The 20571-nt window shown below is 47.2% G+C and overlaps 2 protein-coding genes across 10 annotated transcripts in view; one reads left to right on the forward strand and one right to left on the reverse strand.

The window, feature by feature from the left end:
- Positions 1–16593, forward strand: part of FAM78B (family with sequence similarity 78 member B) — a 33768-nt gene extending 17175 nt beyond the window's left edge. For all 9 annotated transcript variants that reach the window (XM_050963385.1, XM_050963386.1, XM_050963387.1 and 6 more), the window contains exon 2: positions 15778–16593. In XM_050963385.1, coding sequence (XP_050819342.1) covers positions 15778–16300 — 523 coding nt within the window. In that variant the 3' untranslated portion in view covers positions 16301–16593. The remainder of the gene's footprint in view (positions 1–15777) is intronic.
- The window catches only part of SUCO (SUN domain containing ossification factor), a 900323-nt gene that overhangs the window by 147419 nt on the left and 732333 nt on the right, over positions 1–20571 (reverse strand). The window lies entirely within an intron of this gene.

A 20571-nucleotide genomic window follows, 5' to 3' on the forward strand; every position in this document is an offset into this window, starting at 1 on the left:
AGTGCCCCAAAACACTCTAATTTTTTGGGTGGTGGCAGCAGGTACCAGGTCCAAGCTGGTAACTAAGCTTGGAGGTTTTCATGCTAACCCCCATATTTTGGACGCTAAGGTCCAAATCTGGGACTAAGGTTATTACATGGTGGCAGTGGGTGGGAGATAGACAGAATCCAGAAGCCAGTAGGAATATTATATTTTTCTTTTCTCTGCTAAGGGCTTTTTAGCAGAGAGAAACAGTTGGTTTTAAAAGGGAACCAGAGAGAATTTTTTTTTCTGCTCTCTCTGGCAGTTTGTGGCTTGCATGTTAAGCGAGAAGCCATTAAGAAACTGTTGAGGGTCTTTTGTCATGCAATAGCCCTCCCATTAGGAAGCAAGTACCGGCACTTATATGCATGCAAATAAAGTGGTTTTTCTGGTTTCCTTTTATTGAACATTAGCTAGAGAGAGAAAAGGAAAAAAGCACTGTTGCTAGGCAGACTTCAGGAGGCAACAGAACCTGCAGTTCAGAAGATAAACACCGGAGGGCACCCCAACACAAGAAAACAGGAACCATGACTTCTAAGGCAAAAATTGACGCCGAAGAACAAATCAAAGAAGCTGAACACAGGCGACAGATGGAGATGAAAGAAAAGGAAGAAAGCATGAAACTGGCAGCCTTCCAAAGAGAACAGGCAGCCCAAGAGGCAGCACACAAAAGAAAACTAGAAGAAGAAGAGATAGCCTACCGAAGGAAACAAGCAGAAGAAGAGTTGGCCCACCACCGAGAAATGGAAAAACACCAAAAAGAAACCATATAACTTACTATCTGATCTCTTTGTCCTTACACTTGGAAACAGAAGACTAGAAAGTAGAACTACTTCTCCAAAGCTCAGAGAAAGCAGGCAGCCAGAAAACAAAGACCTTAGACACTCAATTCCCTCCACCCAAAGTTGAAAAAATCCGGTTTCCTGATTGGTCCTCTGGTCAGGTGCTTCAGGTGAAAGAGACATTAACCCTTAGCTATCTGTTTATGACAGCTTGGCAGCAGGGTTTTGTACAGGGCTGTGAGGGACGAGGTCACTGGCACGAAGATGCGAGAGGAACAGGCCGCACTGGTGAAGGCGGGAGAGCAGCAGGGCAGAGGTGAACAATTTGGCACTGAGATGGAGCGGAGAGGTTGAATTTGAGGGTGGTGGGAAGGCATTGGAGGCAGGATATGGTTCCATGATGTGTGTGGGAGCAGAGAACAGGGAGGGAGTCAGCATCCAGCCCCTGCAGCTGTGCGGCTGGATGCTGACTGGAGGTGTTCTCCAGGGTGGAGCAGAAGGAAAGCAGTGCAAAGGGCCTGTGCGGGGAAAACAGGAGTTTGGTTTAGGTGGTGATAAGTGTGAGATGGGAGACAGGGAATCCGCTGTGAGATGTATTTCAGCTGGCATCCCCCAGGATCCAGCTTCCTGTGTTCCTGTGATCTACCTATGCTGCTGCTGGAGCTCAGTGCCCCGCGGGGGTGGCAGTACCCCAGTGAGCATCCCCCACTAGACCCTTCCTGGCTAAGAGGGAGAAGGTGGCAGGCAGGGCGCAAGGTGACCTTGTTTTAGAAATCGGGTTTAGAATAGGGTTCATGGGACCCTAAAGTGCTCAGCATTCTGGTTCCATGCTTTGATTCCAATCAGCAGAGTTGATCGGAGAGCAGCTGAGCTCTGCCTTTCCCCCTGTACTCCTCTGGCCCTCATTCTCCTCCTCTCTCTGCTTCTGATGGCCATCCCTTCCTCTCTGAGTTCCCCCAGCGGGGTCTTGCACTGACTGGACAGGGTCATTGATTCACTGCACTTCTCCGGCAATGCCATGTCACGTTAAGCTTGCGCTTTGTCTCATATGTCCTTCCTAGGGACCTGATCTGAAGCCCACTGAAGTCACTAGAAGTCTTTCCAGCTCCGTATGAGGACAGCACCACAGGGGTGCACTGAACACTGTAAGTTGGCTGGCAATGTGTCCGCAACAAACTCTTGGCAGTTATAAAATACCCGATTACTGAGTAATTGTCTCTTCCTCCGCTTACAGAGCTGCAGATGTCATGGGCCCAATGTCATTTAGCCCCTTTAAAAGTAATGTTGCCATGGCTTTGACCCTTGCTGACCTCTCCTGGCCTTTGGTAAACTCTGTGGCTGATGTGTGGTTCTGTGTGTGGGGAGAAGGGGCATAGAAACCAAGCAGCAACGTCATCAGGTTTTAGTATTCGTGACCTCACTGACACCAGTGCTGGCTTCAGAGAGACAAGTTCTGTCTTCTGTGGTCATGAGAATGCAGCTGAGTTATGCATCGCCATGTCTTCCATATGCCCTTGTGCTGTATTCCCCTTGTGCTGTATTCCCCAGTCACCACTGGATTCCTGCAGGAGAGAGAGAAGTCTCTGAGTTAGTAAATAGAAAGGACAGTTGATCCCAGTGATACTACTGTCAGGAAGTGTGCGAGATGCATAATGCTGGGCTTGCAGGCATACCTGATCTGCTGCCCCCACACAAATTTCCCACAAAATGCACCAAACAAACACGCAGGGAATCACCAAATGAAGCCAGAGGAATCTTGCAAGTAGACTTTAAAAGTGCCAGGTGCCCTCTCCTTCCCATTAAAGCTGCCTCCGAGGCCTCTCCATAGTGGAACAGATGGTATCCCCAGGAGGAAATGCTAGCAGCACCTCACCCTGTAAGCAGCTCTAGTCATGAGGGCTGCCTCTGATTAAATATACATGAGAGAGACAGCGACTGCAGATCAGTGCCCAACACAGCTAGGTTTGTCCTCAGATTCACCCCTGTTATTAACCAGCTGTCTTTCGGATATCGGCATATGCGAAAATGAGGAATGTTTCCCTGTGGGGAAGCTGTGCCACAGGTTAGGGGGCTGATCCCCTGCCTTCACTATTTAAGATTCCCCTTCTCTCACCCCAACCAGGCCGAGGCATTTGGGAGTGATTGGGAGATTTCAGATTTTATAATAACCCAGCAGGAAATGCTGTCCATCAGCAGAAGGGAAGTGTTTGTGTGGAGCTCTGACTAGAACAGGCTTGGCAGGAGACTCCCCACCATCCCATGTCTGTCCAGGCCTCAGGAGAGAGAGGTGATCTAGGCTCGGTCTTGCATTATCAACCCTTTGCCTTTATTTCCCTTCTTGGCCACTGGTTTGGCAACTCTAGCTCAGGTGGGCTAGTATAGCTCAAATCTCAGTATCACCTTCCAGCACTTAGGTGTGAATAAAATCCTGTTTTAAAACCCCACCGTATGTTAAGAGAACAGTTCTTGAAGTTACAAAGTCCAGCACTCGGAAGTTAGGAAGTACCTGTGCCACCTTAATTCGCCCCTTGTGCATATTCATTATGAGTCTCTAATTATATGCTCACATGCTGTTTTTCCCCATAGGACCCTGACTTGTTCAGTGCACAGATGGATGGTGCATAGGGAATGAGGCGGCTGTTCAATATTTCTTTTTATCATCATTATTCAATGTGAGGCTCCAGGCCTTCCTTACTGCACACTGTCCAAAGTGCTCTGAATACAGAATTATTAATTTCCTCATGACCTTTTCTGTAGTGCTGTAGTATCGGCGCCTCACAAACAGAACTGAATTTATCTTCACAACATAGCAGAGTATTATCTCCAGCTTACAAATGGGGAACTGAGGTACAAAGAGATGTGGGACAAAATTTGCAGAAGCCTCCACTGCATTTGGACCAGGTGCCCAACGTCGCTAGCTAAGGCCTGAGTTTTTGGAAGTGCTAAGCACTTGCAACTTCTATTGGGGCAGACCCTCCGTTGCTGTGAATATCTTAGCTTCATGGAGGTAGGACAGCCTGCATTAGCTGAGCTCCACAGAGCCAGGATCGTTTACATGAGCTGAGGATCTGCCCCATTGACTTGAATTCCATTTGTCCACCCTCAGCACTTCTGAAAATCAGGCTTGAGTTTAGTGCTCAGAAAATGAGCAACAGGTTAATTCAAGTAGTGACCATCGTTGAAAATATTGGTCTAAGTGACTTGCCCAGCATCCCATAGGAAATTTGTGGCAGAGGCAGGGATAGAACCCAGCTTCCCTGGGTGACAGTTAATTGCCATAACCATCCGTTCTCTCCCTGTACTTACCTGCCTCTCGCTTTCTAGGTTCTGCAGCAAATGAGGCCCGGGTCCTACAAACAACAGCTTTATTCACTACACCACCCTGTTCCTCCCAAGAGGGCATCCATCCTGTGGACAAGGCAGGGGTCCTGTGGAAACACTTGCATGTGTTCATGTAATTAATGACTGTATCTTAATGCATACGCACAAGGGGGCTGAATTAAGCTTGTCCGGGCAACCTTGATTTGAGGGATTGGGGCCAGAGCGATTTGCCCAAGGTCCTAGTCAAGTGTTTTGAACACAAGACTATCCTTTCTCTTGACAAGGAAAGATTTTTCAGTGGAGATGGATATAGACAGTGCCTACACCAGGGGTCAGCAACCTTTCAGAAATGCTGTGCCGAGTCTTCATTTATTCACTCTAATTTAAGGTTTCGCGTGCCAGTAATACATTTTAACTTTTTTAGAAGGTCTCTTTCTATAAGTCTATATTGTATAACTAAACTATTGTATGTAAAGTAAACAAGGTTTTCAAAATGTTTAAGAAGTATCATTTAAAATTAAAGTGCTGATCTTACACTGCCAGCCTGCTCAGCTCGCTGCCAGCCTGGGGCTCTGTTCACCTAGGCCGGCAGCGGGCTGAGCAAGGCCTGTGGCCGGGACCCCAGACCTGGGTAGGGGAGGTTTAAGGGTCAGGGCAGAGGGCTGGGGTGTGTGGGGGGTGTAGGGCAGGAGGCTGGGTATGTTTGTGTGTGGGTTCAAGGGTCAGGGCAGAGGGCTGGGTGTGTGTGGGGATGTAGGGTAGGAGGCTGGGTGTGGGGGGGTTCAAGGTCAGGGCAAAGGGCTGGCTGTGTGGGGTGCAGGGCAGAAGGCTGTGTGTGGGGGGTGCAGGGCAGGGGGATGGGGCTGTGGGGGTGCAGGGGAGAGGGCTGGGTGTGTGTTGGGGTGGGGGGGAGTTCAGGGCTGGGGGGCGCAGGGCAGAAGGTTGGGTGTGAGAGGGGGGTCAAGGGTCAGGGCAGATGGCTGGGGGCATGGGGGCTGCAGGGCATAAAGCTGAGTGTGTGTGGGGTCAGGGCTTGGAGGTGTGAGGGGTGCAGGGCAGAAGGCTGGGTGTGGGGGTTCAAAGGTCAGGGCAGAGGGCTGGGGGGTATGGGGGCTGCAGGGCAGAATGCTGTGTGTGTGTGTGGGGGTCAGGGCAGAGGCCTGGGAGTGTGCAGGGCAGAGGGCTGAGTGTGTGTGGGGGGGTCAGGGCAGAGGGCTGGAGGGTGTGGGGGGATGCAGGGCAGAATGCTGTGTGGGGGGGGGGGTCAGGGCAGAGGGCTGGAGGGTGTGGGGGGATGCAGGGCAGAAGGCTGAGTGTGTGGGGGGTCAGGGCAAAGGGCTGCGGTGCTCGGCTCATGTGGGTGCTCCCAGCCCCCTGCCCTGAGCAGCTCGTGGCAGGGGGCTGGAAGGGTGGTGCCCTGTTCCACCCCCTTCCCCAAGGCTCTGTCCCTACCTCTCTCTGCCGAGCTGCCTGCAGGCTGCTGCTCCTCCCCCTCCCCCTTGCTAGGGCCAGCAGCTGATTGGCGCAGGAGAGGGGGCGGGGCAGGAAAGCAGCACCTTGGAGGAAGAAGCTGGGGAGAGGGAAGTTTGGCTGCCACAGAACCAAGCTTCTGCCTCCTGCCCCCACAGGGGGGAGCGATGGGCGGGGGGGCTGAGTGGAGCTGGGGGCCGGGACCGCTGCAGGCGGCTGCATGCCGCTCAAAATTCAGCTCGCGGGCCATGTTTGGCTTGCGTGCTGCAGGTTGCCGACCCCTGGTCTACACTTTCCTTTTGCAGTTTTGCAGGGAATGCCCCCTGGTAAGTGGCATGTAAAGGGTGCTGTCTCTCCCTGCCCCCCTCCCCACCCTCCTTTGGGGAGTAGGAGCTGCTGGTGCAGACACAGTTGCTGCAGTGCACTGGAGTGAATCCTGTCCTGCTGAGTAATTGCTCTGGCCATGTTTAAACAATTGCTCTGCAACTGGGAATTGTGCCGAACTTGCCCTGTGCTGGTAGGGGGATTTCTCTGCCATACAATGAGGTCATCAATCCTTTTTGAAAACATTTCCCTCTTCCCCCGAAGGTCTGTAAAGAGCTAAAAACCCATTCGTCCGACACTGTGAAACAGGCAGGGATTGGCGTTGATTTCTTTGCAGTGACGACTTGATTCAGATTTGCTTCTTGCAGCATGCACTGCATATGCAGTGTGATGGCACTTCCTGAAATACATTGATTTCTGATCAGAGTGTGAGATCAGTGATGACTAGGGAGTTAGTTAACGGTGGTGTGATCTGGTGAGTGAGAAGTGTGAGTGTGCGTGAGTGTGCACGTGGGCAGCGGTGCATGGACTGCTCACTTGTCACCTCTGGAGATGTGGGTTCAGATCCAAACTCAAGGTGCAATTGAAACTGTGTGCACAGGGGCATTATATAATACAGGACTAAGATGACTGGGCAGAGTGCGTGTCACGGGAGTAGGAACAGGAAGCTGGTCTCTTTATGAGATCTAGGATAACCCTAAGGGCTTGTCTACATCAGAAAGTTGCAGCGCTGGTGAGGGAGTTACAGCGCTGCAACTTTGAAGGTGTACACATCTGCAGGGCACCACCAGCGCTGCAACTCCCTGTTTGCAGCGCTGGCCGTACTCCCGTTTTGTCTCGGGTGTAGAGGATCCAGCGCTGGTGATCCAGCGCTGGTAATCCAATGTAGACACTTACCAGCGCTTTTCTTGACCTCCGTGGAAGGAGGAAGCCTCTGGTAATCAAGCTGGTCTCCTTTCCCGGTTTTCTCTCTCGTTCCTGGAGCCCAGAGCAAGCAGGTCTCCTTCCCTGCGGTTTGCTGGGTGGCTCCGGGAACGAGAGAGCAAACCGCGGCGAAGCGGGTCTCCTTTCCCGGTTTGCTCTCTCGTTCCCGGAGCCCAGAGCAAGCAGGTCTCCTTCCCTGCGGTTTGCTGGGTGGCTCCGGGAACGCGAGAGCAAACCGCGGCGAAGCGGGTCTCCTTTCCCGGTTTGCTCTCTCGTTCCCGGAGCCCCGAGCAAGCAGGTCTCCTTCCCTGCGGTTTGCTGGGCGGCTCCGGGAACGCGAGAGCAAACCGCGGCGAAGCGGGTCTCCTTTCCCGGTTTGCTCTCTCGTTCCCGGAGCCCAGAGCAAGCAGGTCTCCTTCCCTGCGGTTTGCTGGGTGGCTCCGGGAACGCGAGAGCAAACCGCGGCGAAGCGGGTCTCCTTTCCCGGTTTGCTCTCGCGTTCCCGGAACCCCCCTTGAAGCCGCCCAACAGCGCTGCAGTGTGGCCACATCTAACACCACTTGCAGCGCTGGTTGCTGTAAGTGTGGCCACTCTGCAGCGCTGGCCCTATACAGCTGTACTAATACAGCTGTAACAACCAGCGCTGCAAAACTTTAGATGTAGACATGGCCTAAATAAAAGTATTAGGGTATGGCTACATCTGGAATTTCAAAGCGCTGCCCCGGCAGCGCTGCGGGAGCGCTGCCGCGGCAGCGCTTTGAAGTGTGAGTGTAGTCAGAGCAGCAGCGCTGGGAGAGAGCTCTCCCAGCGCTGCATGTAAACCACATCCCTTACGGGTGTAGCGTGCAGCGCTGGGAGCCGTGCTCCCAGCGCTGCTGCCCTGATTACACTGACGCTTTACAGCGCTGTATCTTGCAGCGCCCAGGGGGGTGTTTTTTCACACCCCAGTTGCAGCGCTGTAAAGTGTGAGTGTAGCCAAGGCCTCAGAGGGGTAGCCGTGTTAGTCTGGATCTGTAAAAGCAGCAAAGAGTCCTGTGGCACCTTATAGAGTAACAGACGTATTGGAACATGAGCTTTTGTGGGTGAATACCCACTTCGTTGGATCACAGGACTCTTTGCTGCTCCTAAATAAAAGCCATCCCTGAAGAGGTGCTGCCTTTGTTGATCTGTCTTTCGAGCAACAATGCAAACTGCCCTGCGGGAGTGGTGACTCCAGGAATGGTTTCTCAGACTGCCATTAGCAGCAGCTCAGGGTGTGATATTGACAGTGAGCTGTGGCTTAATTGATGGCTTGCCTGTGGAGAGCAGCCTCTCTTGTTATCTCACAGGCTAGAACAGACTGGCTCCCTCTTTCTATTCCCCTCCTTTGCACCAAGGACCAAAGCCTACCCTGCCACTACAAGAAATTCCACGGAGAGGAGGCGCCTACGGAAGCAGGTGCAGCTTCTTCAGTGGGGCAGGAGTTGGGGCACTTGCATTTGGCTCTGGGAATTAATATGAAGACAAAACAAAGACAAACACACACAAAGGGGGAGAGGAAAGAACAGCCAAGATAGAAAATGCTGCTGTCTCTGTTGTTAACTTTCACTTGCAACCTCACTGCTGGAGAAACCCAGGCCCAGCACACGTTCTGATCAGCAACACTGAGACCTGGCAAACTTGTACCAGCTTCGGGTTGTTTAGACATTGCATTTAGTTGCTCTTTCTGGTCACAAGCTCACAGCAGGGCTGCACAGTATACATTCTTGACAGGCTAAGTCAGATTCTTATTAGACATTAGAAAGACATTTGAAGTTAGAAAGATAGGGAAGAGAGAGGATGTGGCGAAGGAAAAGGACACACTTGGGGAGTAGGGGGTGATGTTCAGGATTTAGGCAGAGCCAGTGGAGGTGGCAATGTCACCTGGCTACCTTCTCTCTGGCCTGGTCTGGTCAGGGCACCTTTCAGGATTAACATGAAGAAGGTCCAGGGTCCCAGAAGAAGGTGGCAACCATGATAATGAATCTCGTTCTGTCCCTTTTTTTCAGCTTCTAGCCAGTGTTGCAGGGACAGCCCCCCCACCCCACCAAGTCTCTCTTTTGAGGATCCCCAAAGGGCAGTGATGGGTGGAATAGCCTGTCCTTTCATTATTTTGTCCACCAGTTAGGCCTAGTTTCCAACATACAAACTTTGGTTCACTGATCTCTGGTTCCGTGCTTTTCTTATTTACAAAGTGTGATCTTAGTACAGTCCTTGAGTTAGATCAGTAGGCCTTTCCATTTGGGCTAATTCACTCTATCTTTTTTGGACCTTTTCCCATCAGCATTTGTTGTTGTGACATTTGATGAACTTTCACTTACTTTTTACAGTTGAGCTCACACTTCGGATAATTTTGTAGGCCCACTTATTGCAACAGAGCACAAGCTACTTAGCCTATCAAAAAGAAGGTGAAGAGGTGACTTGATTAAGGTTAGACCTACATAGGAAGAGGCCAACTTGTAACAAGATGCAGTGTCTGGAATCTGATGTTAGGAAAAATTCAAAATTTATGTTCAGCATATCTGGAACAGCTTCCCAAGGGAGGTGGGAAATTGGTCACCACTTGGAGACTTTACATTGAATTTGGGTGCCATTCTAAACAATGCCCGAAGTTATTAGCTTAGTAGGGCACTGCTTACAGGTTACTTACTGAAGGGACTGCTGGTTAACATTCTGTGGTCTGTACTATGCAGGAGGTCAGACGAGATGATCACAGTGGTTCTTCCTGGTCTGAAATTCTGTGCATCTCTGCAATTTGAATGGATGGAAGTAAAACCTTGGAGGGTCTTGAGTGCCTGCCCTGAGGAAAATACATTGTGTAATCTAGTGCCTTTCAAAGTTTTTGTTTGTTATTTTAAAAATGCCAAATTTTGTAAAAAGTCACCTTTGTCTAAAATGCCAGAAAAGAAGCAAGATGTAAAAGTATGCTCTTGAATTCTGGCTCAGAAGTTGAGGATGTGCCTGCCTGGTGCGCTCTGCAGGCTTGGATCCTGGGTTGTTCAGTGGCACCACATTTGAATGTGGCATGGTGGGCTCTGTGCCTTTGAGCTGTGTGAGGAAAAAGCACAACTTGAGAGGAAAGAGAAGAGCAGCTTTGTGTCTCTGAAATGCTGCCTGCTTGCTGCTGCCTTATGGAGTGAATGCATGACCCAAATCCTTGCATTCAATTATCAGGTCAGAGTATTTTTTGCACTGACTTGTGAGTGTTTGGGAATGTCAGAGAGAATTGATTTTATTGACGTCTCAGGAAAATGTAACCCAGCTGTCACTTGCCAGGAGATGCAGTTGTAGGCAGCTGTTGGCCTCACAGCTGTTACAGGCAAGAGCTCTGAATTAACAAGAGACTTCAACAAAAGCCAAGTGCACTTGTATTTTTATCCTTTTCTACCCTCTTCCCCTTTCTTGGTACCCTGCTAACCTTTCATAGCAAAGATCCTTCAGTGTCCAGCATGCTTACTTGATCTAAGACAGGGCAGTAACAAAATGTTGGATAGCTGTGTTTTATTGCCTGGTGCACGGCACAGCTTTTAAAAGTCAGAATAAATGAATTCAGTAAACTAAAGAGAGGAAACATTTTTCTATTTCTGACAACTTCAGAGGGAGGATGAGAGATCTGGTTCTTGGTCTTGTTATCGGGCATTTTGTAAAATCTAAACTGTCCTGGATCACCAAATAGGCACAAAATAATTCTCTTCTTCTGATACCCCACAGAGTTCTGCTGCCTTAACTCCAGCAAGAGCTGGACTGTTCTCCCAGGATGCTTTGCAGGGATTTAGTTCTCATGACTATTAAAGTACAGTAGTGCAATAAAAATATTTCCTACCTAGCCCCAGAACTCTGGCAACTGCTTCCCGGATCATGCTGTCAGTGGAGAGGATGAGCGGCAACTCTAGCAGGTAGAAAGGGCCACTTTCCTGAGAAGAGAGCTGATGAGTGAGAGCATGACCTAATGGACTCAGAAGTGAAATTTGCCCCAACCAGTTAGACTGCAGTCAAATTAATTTACAGCTGTGTTGGCAAAGCAAAGGCCTCTGTCCACAATGATTTTGAATCTGCAAAGAAACCAAGAATTTGAACTTGTTCTTGGAGGAGGCACTTGATTGCTCTCTGCAGTGGGGAGATGGCTCCCAAGCTGAAGGACCTTTCTTCTCTTTGTGCTCATGTTAGTGTATAGGTGTGACATTATTGATGTGAACTGTGACCATATAGATCATTGTTGCAACCAAGGTCCTCTAGTTGCACCAAATCTTGTACAAAGGAGGTCAAGTAAGGGGTCTGTGAAAAGGTTGTAATTTGCTTTTTATGGTTATGCTGTCTGTATGTGCATATGATTTTTGTAGTTGAAGTTATGAATATGGCTATGTACTTGTATCTCAATGTGTTTTGATTCTAAGTAGCACCAGTGAAGCATTTGGTCAGCTTCTTGAGAAAGAACTATTCTGAGTAAGTGCCCAATCAAGAAACACTTAAATGACAATGGACCCTGGAAGACTCCAATCCACATCTGAGGAACCTTCCTGGGAATGTTCAAAATCACATGTAAGCAGTGGCTGCCCCCGGAAAACTGAGTCATGCATGGACATGTAACTTGCCAATGTGACTCCAAACTCCATCTTGCTACTGTGATTTTCCACAGTAAGAACAAAGGGGTTTCCTTCCACGTGGCAGAGGATATAAAAGGCCCTGGAAACCCCTCCATTTTGTCTTCAATCCTGATTCTGACCTCTGGAGGAACTGTACTTGAAACTGAAGCTCTGAACGACCCATCCAAGCTGGGATGTTTGTACCCCAGAAACTTGATTGATTTAAATCAGCAGTAATCCCGTCATGCCTGAAACAAGCCTGAACTAAGAACCTTTCAATTGTTGTATGTATTTGATTCCATTTAACCAGTTTTAACTCTCATCTGTATCTCTTTCTTTTTATGAATAAACCTCTAGATTTTACATTCCAAAGGATTGGGAACAGCATGATTTGTGGGTAAGATCTGACTGGTATATTGACCTGGGTCTGGGGCTTGGTCCTTTGGGATTGGGAAAACCGTTTTTTTTTTCCACCTAGGTATTGGTTTTCATAATCATTTATCCCCATAAGGAGTGGCTCTGGTGGTGATACTAAGAAACTGGAGCGTCTGAGGGAATTGCTTGTTTGACTTCTGGTTAGCCAGTGGAGTAAAACCAAAGTCCTCTCTGTCTGGCTGGTTTGGTGTGCATTAGGAGTGAAGGAATCCCAGCCTTGGGCTGTGACTGCCCTACTTGTCCTAAATTAATACTCTCAGTAGTGTCCTACCAAAGGCCACTTTGTTACAATAGGGAAGGAGGTTCTTGTGGCTAAGGCAAAAAACTGGACTCCAGGAAATAGCTTTGCTATTGACTTGTTGTGTGGCCTTGGGTCACTTATCACTTGGTCGCGATCACTTAGGTTGAGGTTTTCAAAGCTTACTAGGGGATTTAGCCACACATTTCCTGTTACCATTAAATTAATGGAAGTAAATGGTAAGGGGGATGTAATGCAACAGGGGTTTATCAAAGATAGATCATGCCAGACTAATTTGCTCCTTTGAAAAATAACTCTTTTTTTAGATAGGGGAAGTGCAGTAGATCCAATATACGTGGACTTCAGTAAAGCATTTGACACTTTACCACGCTGGAAATTACTAGATAAGTTAAGAAGGATGGGGATCAGTACAGAATTATTAAGTGGCTAAGGAACTGGCTAAAGGGGAGAAGACAATGGGTTGTGCTGACGGGTGAATTATCAGATTGGAGGGAGGTTATTAGTGAAGTTTGCCAGAAAAAGTAAGAGTGTGTTAATGAAATTTGCTGATGGTACACTGTTGAGAGGCCTTGTCAATACAGAGTACTATTGTACAGGAAGATCTGGTTGATCTCGAAGACTGGAGTGACAGAATGGGATGAAAATTCAGTAGTTCAAAGTGCAAGGTCTTGCACTGAGGATATAATAATAAGAATTTCTGCTACAAGCTAGGGCTCATCAGTTGAAAACAACAGAGGAGAGAGACCTTGGTGTGTGGGTCAATCACTGTGCTATTAGCCACCAATATGATGTGACTGTGAAAAAGGCCAGTGACATCATAGGCTGTATCAGGTGAAGCATTTCCAGTAGAGATAGAGAAGTGTTCATGCCATTGAACAAAGCATCGGTAGGACCTCATTTGAAGTACCTTGTACAGTTGTGATCACCCACGTTCTAGAAAGATGAATTCAGACTGGAACAGGTGCAGAGAAGAGCTACTAAGATGATCAGGGGAATGGAGAGCCTGTCTTATGGGAGGAACGGGAAGAGCCTGGCTTGTTCAGTCTAGCAAACAGAAGGCTGAGAGGGGATCGGATTGCTATATGTAAATACATCAGGAGGTAAATACCAGGGAGGGTGAAGAGCTATTTAAGCTAAAGGACAGTATTGGCACAACTACAGATGGATATAAACAGGCCATGAATGAATTCAGACTGGAAATGAGAAGGTGTCTAACCACCAGAGGGGCTAGGTTCTGGAGCAGCCTCCCAGTCAGAGTTGTGGGGCAAAGCACTTAATTAGTTTTAGGAGATAGCGGAACAGATTTTTTTTATTGTGATTGTATGACAGGGTTGGTTCTGGTGGTAGGGGGCAAGGCTTAGAAACCTTGGGGCTCATTTCTAGTATATGTCTCATATTTCTGAAGCGCATGCTTCAGGGTTTCAGCTGCCTACCTGCAGGGGTTAGAGAGGGTTTCTCTCCCCCCACCAGTGTATTCAGGGGTGGGATATTTTGTTTATCATCTTCCTCTGAACCATCAGGGCTGCCATGGCCAGAGATGGGACAGTGGGCGAGACCAGGGCTCTGAGGTGGCTCTGAGCATTCTCTGTCTCAGGTGCTTGGTTGTATGTTTCTTTCTCACATGTTCAGGGTCTAACTGATCACCAAGTGTGGGGTTGGGAAGGAATTTCCCTGTAGGTCAGATTGTCAGCAACCTTGGGGTGTTTCACCTTCCTCTGCAGCATGTGGGTCACTTGCCAGGATTATTTGGGTCTATCTCACTTCCTCATTTCTCTGCTTTTGCGGAGGCCTCAGGTTCTGATGTACCTCAGTCCCTCCTGTTCTATGCCTGTGGCACATAATACTCCAATCTCCTGTGGGCTGTAATACTTTGGTCTCAGTTTGGTTGTGGGTTTACCATGAGGTGCTGGGTGGGAATGCATGGCCTCTGATATGCTGGAGGTCAGACTAGGTCTGTGGTTCTCAACCTGTTTACCATTGTGGGTCGCATATGAAGCTATCTGTGTTATGTGGGCTGCATCCACACAATGTATATATATGACCTGTATGGCCCTGAGGATGTCACACGGGCCACTGCTGTGTGTTTATTGGGCCTCAGGTTGAGAACCACTGGACTAGGTGATCTGATGGCTCTTTCTGGCCTTTAAATCTGTTACGAACATGAATATTTGTGTGGCTAAATCTCACTAGTCCGCCTTGAAAACCTGAGCCTGACCTTCTCTGTCACCAGTGTGCTGTGAGGAATTGGTCACTCATTTGAAAAGCTGGGTGGGATTTTGTGATCAAGATGCTGGATAAGTACTAGTTGAGATCTGACTGGGTTGTCAGCTTGTCCTCTGTTACCTAGACTGTGCTGAGCAATTTTGATGATGTAGCAATGACTCATTCAGCAGGATTGCAAGTACGAAATTGTTATCCTCTTATCTGTTTTCTTCTTCTCTCTCCAGCCAAACATTTCATTCTGTGAGTGTTAGCACTGAGCTTCTTGTCTTTAATAATGCCCTGTAGATCAGGGTGGATAAAAACTAATGGCTTTTTAAAAATGGATTTTTTAATTTCAAATTTATGTGAAATTAACTTGTATTTAGATTTCTAAAAATGACAGCATGTATTAAAGTCTAAATTTAATCGATTAAAATCATATCAATTAAATTTAAAAACATATGCAGTGTATGTTTACTGCCAAAGTTTTCAAGAAAGTCAAATCACTGAACTGATAGAAATCACGAGCGAAGCACCTGCAACCAGAAAAATAGCATATTCTGCAGGTGCAGAGAGAATGTTTTCTTCATTTCAGTGTATTTAACTAGTTTAGTTCAATGATTAGTTCATTCAGAGTTAAAAACCAGTAGGAAGATGAAAAAGCAGGAAAGCTTGTTTTCCTCTTCCAATCTATTAATAAAAACTAGGTCTGAGAGGATGAGATCTGTTGGGATCTGATATCTTGAAGGACACAGTGATAGGAAACAATCAGTTTCATTTACTAACTACAAATAATACTTCCTTGCATTAATAAATCAATTCTAAATGCAAATCTTGTTTTGATAAACTTTTCTTCTTGTATATCCAGAACATTTAATGTAGTTTTATTTAACTAATTAAAAATGTAAATGCTATGGGATTTTTGCATTTTTAATTGCATTCAAATTCCCATCTAAACAGAAGTTGACACTAAGCACAAGTAAAAAAAATTAATCATCTGGTAAATAAGAAATGCATTATCCACCATTTTCTAACATCTTGAAAATGTAAAAAATAAGAATCTGTATAAATGTAATTTAAGCTGTATAATTGCTTAAATAAATGTGTATAGACATCATGTATCTTCTTGGTTCATAAAAAGAAGCACTAAATTTTGTATAAAGGGTATATTTAGTTGCAATTCAATGTGTTTTAATGGTTGTCAACCAGTGAGAATCAACCTTTTTTAAGGAAAATAACTAAAAAGTACAAATGCAAAACACAGTTAAAATGGAGGAAAATCAAGGTTTCCTGCTTGCTGATTTAAATCATGATTAAAATCAGTGATTTTAAAGTGCTTTGATTTAAATCAGCCCACCCTGCTGTAGACTACAGGAACTACCCAGTAGTGTTGCTGCAGCTTCGTTTATAATCTGGTTCTTTCGTTTTCATTCCGTAGGTCCAGCTGGGAACTTCCTGACTTGCGAGAAGGGAGAGTAAAAGCCATCAGTGACTCTGATGGTGTGAGCTACCCCTGGTACGGGAACACCACGGAAACGGTGACCTTGGTTGGACCCACTAACAAGGTCTCCCGGTTCTCAGTCAGTATGAATGACAATTTTTACCCCAGTGTGACGTGGGCTGTCCCTGTGAGTGACAGCAATGTACCACTGCTGACCAGGATTAAGAGGGATCAAAGCTTTACCACGTGGCTAGTAGCCATGAATATGACCACCAAGGAGAAGATCATTCTGCAGACTATAAAGTGGAGGATGCGCGTTGACATTGAAGTGGATCCTTTGCAGCTCCTGGGGCAGCGAGCACGACTAGTGGGAAGGACTCATCAGGAGCAGCCCCGGATTCTGAGCCGAATGGAACCCATCCCGCCAAACGCACTAGTGAAACCCAATGCCAATGATGCCCAAGTCCTCATGTGGAGACCCAAACGAGGCCAGCCTTTGATAGTGATACCTCCCAAGTAGATGTGTGTGGGCGTGCGTGCTTGAGGACGTCGTTGTTGGAATGGTGCAAATGAACTGGGTTTTTGAGCCAAAGCAGACCTCTGGTGAATGGAAGCAGAGTTCCTCCTTATTCAGAAAGAATATGGTACCTGGTAGTGGCCAATGCTACGTCACAGAAGAGGAATCGCACAGCTGGTGGACTTCCGATGACATACCTGGGGGATTCTGTATTTCCAGGGTATTTTGGCTGAAAGAGGCTTTCTTACCTGAATAACTCATATTCCCTTGCCATAACATGCAAGGAATGAGAATATGATTAATCAGTGCCTGTGGCAAATGCTGCTTCCCAGCCAATTAGATGTAGAAATGGAGACCATGCACACGAGACGTTCGTGGTCTTCCAGTTTGATCCTACTGTCTGACCAATGGGGCGGGGTTTTACCACATTTTTATACCTATGCAGTTTTGATTGATAATCAAATGATCACCTTGCTCACTGGAACTAAAAGAATGTTTACAAAGAGGGAGGAAATAACAACCCATTCATCTGTTCCACTTAGCTACAAACGAGCTCTGAGTCCACAGGGAACTGTCCATGGTGCTGAACTGAAGTACAGTGTGAACTATCTTCCTCTTCCCAAGAATAATTTCTTCAAATGGATTGAATTAGGACATTTTGCATGCATCTCAGTGTGTTTTGAGTAGTTGTGAATGTAGGAGCTGCCATAGTTCTTTCCATCCTTTGAGTGAAATCCAAGGGAAATCTAGATGTAATTTAGTTCTAAGATACACTAATCTTTCCTAGCCCTCCATTTCCCTCTCCCCCAAGCCCTTCTTTTAAAGAAGCAAAAATAATTCTCAGTAAAATGACAAATTATGAGCAATGTCTGTTCACCTCGCAAAGGGAGAACCAGGGAGATGTTGACTGTGTTTGCATGATGTCCAAAAGGCTTGGATGTACTCCAGGATTCAAACACTTCCTTCAAGTTCTTGCTTGTTTTCTGTATGAATAGCTGTTCATTTGGAAAGCCACATCCCTAGCCACCTGCAGAGCAGCGTAACTAAAGGTCTGCACACGGTGTGCTTCCAGACCCCAGGGCCTGCTTTTGGAGCCATGGCGCTAGGACATGGGGACTGCCTGTGTGTCCATTTGCTGGGGCAAAGGGAAGCGTTTGCACCACCTTCAAGGGGACGGGATAGTTGTTCATGAAAACTCCTCTGAGGTTTCACCTCCTGCGGCAACAAAACAGTAGCTTCCAAGAAGGATGGTTAGACGTGCATGTCTGTGAGTGAAATGCTCCTCTAGCCAGGCACCAGTGCATGGCTGAATCCATCCGGGGGATGTGGGGAGCTGTTTTCTTTGGGAATAAGCCTGAACTTCACTCTCTGATGAGGATGTTTTTGGGGGGGTAACAGGATCTTTGCTTTTTAAGGGCCTTCACCACAGTTGGTTGCTGTAGTGGTGATGTCATGACCAGAGTGAGGAGAAATGCTGTGGGTCATAAACTCATGGAATTTCCTACTTGTTCTTCCCCTGGGGATGTGATGTGCCTCTCCTCTCCCTGTCTCTGTCCCCCAGCAGGTTCATCGTGTTAGCCTGTCTTGGAGGATATGCAGAAGGAAAAGGGTGTCTGCATTCCTGCTGGCCCCTGGACAGCAGCGCTGCCTCAATGGAGGCTGCCCCAGGAGCCTTGTCAGGGAAGGGCCATGGCTCATGGTGCAAGAGATTATAGTCATAACTTGTGCTGTTTTCCCCCCACTCACACTGACTGACTCTTTCTTCTGGCCCCTCCAGTGTAGGGAAGCTGGCTGCCTGGTTGGTGGAGGTGTTCCAGCAAGGAACAGAAGTAGCAGTGCTACCACCTTCTGGGCACAGATGCAGAGGGCAGGGAAGTCAGGTAGAGAAGAAGATGTAAAGTCTTAAAAGCAAAGCTCCTGGTTTTCCCATCTTAGTCACCAGGAAACAAACAAAAAACAAAAACAAAAAGAAATGCAGAAAATGTGTGGTTTATAAACAGAATGTGCTTTACCATTTTAAGGCACTGCTAACTACTCAGCCCAGTATGACCAAGAGATGATCTATAGCATGTTTACCCAGCTGCTAATTTAAAGGATATCTCTGTGGGATGTTGAGGGGCTCCCTTAGTATTGACTCCAATCCAGAGGAACTCTTAACGAGTCCTAGATAGGGTGAAATGCTACTGATTCATTCTGCATGGAAACTGCTGTATCTGCCCTTCCAGCATGAGCCCAGTGGCTTCTTGAAACCTTGGATTATTGCTCTGAAAAGCTGTTAATCTCTCAGTAATAGAAAGATAAAGTTTCTGTTATGTGAATTTAGGCTTCTGAACAAAGAAACCACTCAGCATAATTCCACGGTTCAAAGATCTCCATTATGCCTGCCTTCATTCAGAGCATATCCTACTGAGCGCCATTCATGTGCTGTCTGTGTAAGTGTACACTGGTGGTAGGTTCTCCTGACAGTTTTGCAGAAAACCCTTGTTATAGTATTAGCCCTGCTTTTCTGAGCTTGATTTTTAAGCCGATTTCAGTGGTGATTTCACTGCTTTGAAATCCAGGGCTCTGCTATCCTTTTTACGGAGTTGGTGTTTTGCTGCATTTTTCCCACTTTGCTTATGAGCCTCATGCTTTTTGCATTGCAGGGATCATACAGGACCTCCATAGGTGCACTTGGCTGTCTGGCATGTTCAGGGCTTCTGTGGTCTCTGTGCAGGCTAAGACCCCTTCGAGATCACTGGAAACAGTATCTGCCCAATGATGTCAGGGTCTTTTGAGCAAACCTCTCTGGAATTTGATTCTTATGACCAAGGTACAGAGTAGGTACTGGGGACCCACAGAGGAGATGAAGTGAATGAGAGCTGAAATCTGTTGGGGAAGTTTCTCCTTCACCCCAGGAAAGGTCTCTTTGTGCTATGTCCTCCTGCCCTGGGCACCTTGGCCTTCAGCAGAGCTGCTCTGGGTAGAATCAGCGGAGAGAGCATAGCAATGTCAGGCATCCGTTAATGCCATCCCAGTCAGCCTTAATTCACACAGAGTCACCAGCTTACCTCAGCTGCCCTGCACCCCTGTGGCTCTGGTGTACCTCCTACAGCCTATCCCCATTCTTGGCTGGTGCACCGGCAGCCTTTTTCTGCCATCCCTTGGTAGCACTTGCAGATGCACAGGACTGCTAGGCTTCCACAGCGTGAGTTTGAGAATTCCATGCTCTCACCAGTTTATGGGCCCCTGGAGGCCATGCCTGTGCCTGCCTACTCAGGGCAGATCCTTCAAAACTTTTGAGCATGGATGTGCTGAATTTTCCCCAGACCTTCAGCCCTGTGATGCAGCTTTCAGGCAGCTGGGGTGCATGACACTATGACCTTAAAACTGGCATGGAGAAGTAGGTTGTTTTCCAAGCTCTACCCCACTCCTATTATATGCTGCTAGTAGACTCTGGTCTTACCCCTCGCACCACTTTAGACCAAAAATCCCATGTTCTTGTCTCTCTCTTATTCTCAGTAGTATTTGTTACTAATTTCTTATCCTTTTGGACACCAGAAATGTTGAATTTCAAAACTTAGACTCAACATTTTCAGCTGTGGTGGCCTAGTTTACAGCATCTGAAATCAGCCTGCTTGTCTAAGAGCTTGCTGAAATGTTTCATACAAAAGTTTTTCAGGGAAAATTTGCCTTTTTTTTATGATGGAACTTTACATGGAAAAATTGTTGTCATGATCAGAATTTTCCATTTTTTGACATTTTTTGTGTCTTATTTTCATGTTAATTGGAAATGTTATCAAAATATTTTTTTAAATCATTGTTGACATTTAAAATGTAGTTTTTGGAACATGGAAAATTTTCAAACCAATTTTGGTTAAAAACAAAAAAAACTCCAAAACTCAAATGTTGAGAAAAATGGAAATGGGATGTGTTTCTAATTCTGAAGTGGAAACAACGTCCGCATTTTTCACAAAATAAATTTCCCATTTCGCAGTCAGTTCTAGCGTCCAAGTTTGGAAAACTTTGGCCTGAGGTTATAAGGTTTGGGGCCAGAGTCTCAGGCCATGGCTACACTGGCGCTTTACAGCGCTGCAACTTTCGCGCTCAGGGGTGTGAAAAAAACACCCCCCTGAGCGCTGCAAGATACAGCGCTGTAAAGCCTCAGTGTAAACAGTGCCACAGCGTTGGGAGCACAGCTCCCAGCGCTGCAAGCTACACCTGTAGAGGATGTGGAGTGCATGCAGTGCTGGGAGAGCTCTCTCCCAGCGCTGGCGCTCCGACCACACAGTTTC

This window comes from Gopherus flavomarginatus, chromosome 7 (assembly GCF_025201925.1).
Source record: "Gopherus flavomarginatus isolate rGopFla2 chromosome 7, rGopFla2.mat.asm, whole genome shotgun sequence".
NCBI classification, from domain to species: Eukaryota; Metazoa; Chordata; order Testudines; family Testudinidae; genus Gopherus; species Gopherus flavomarginatus.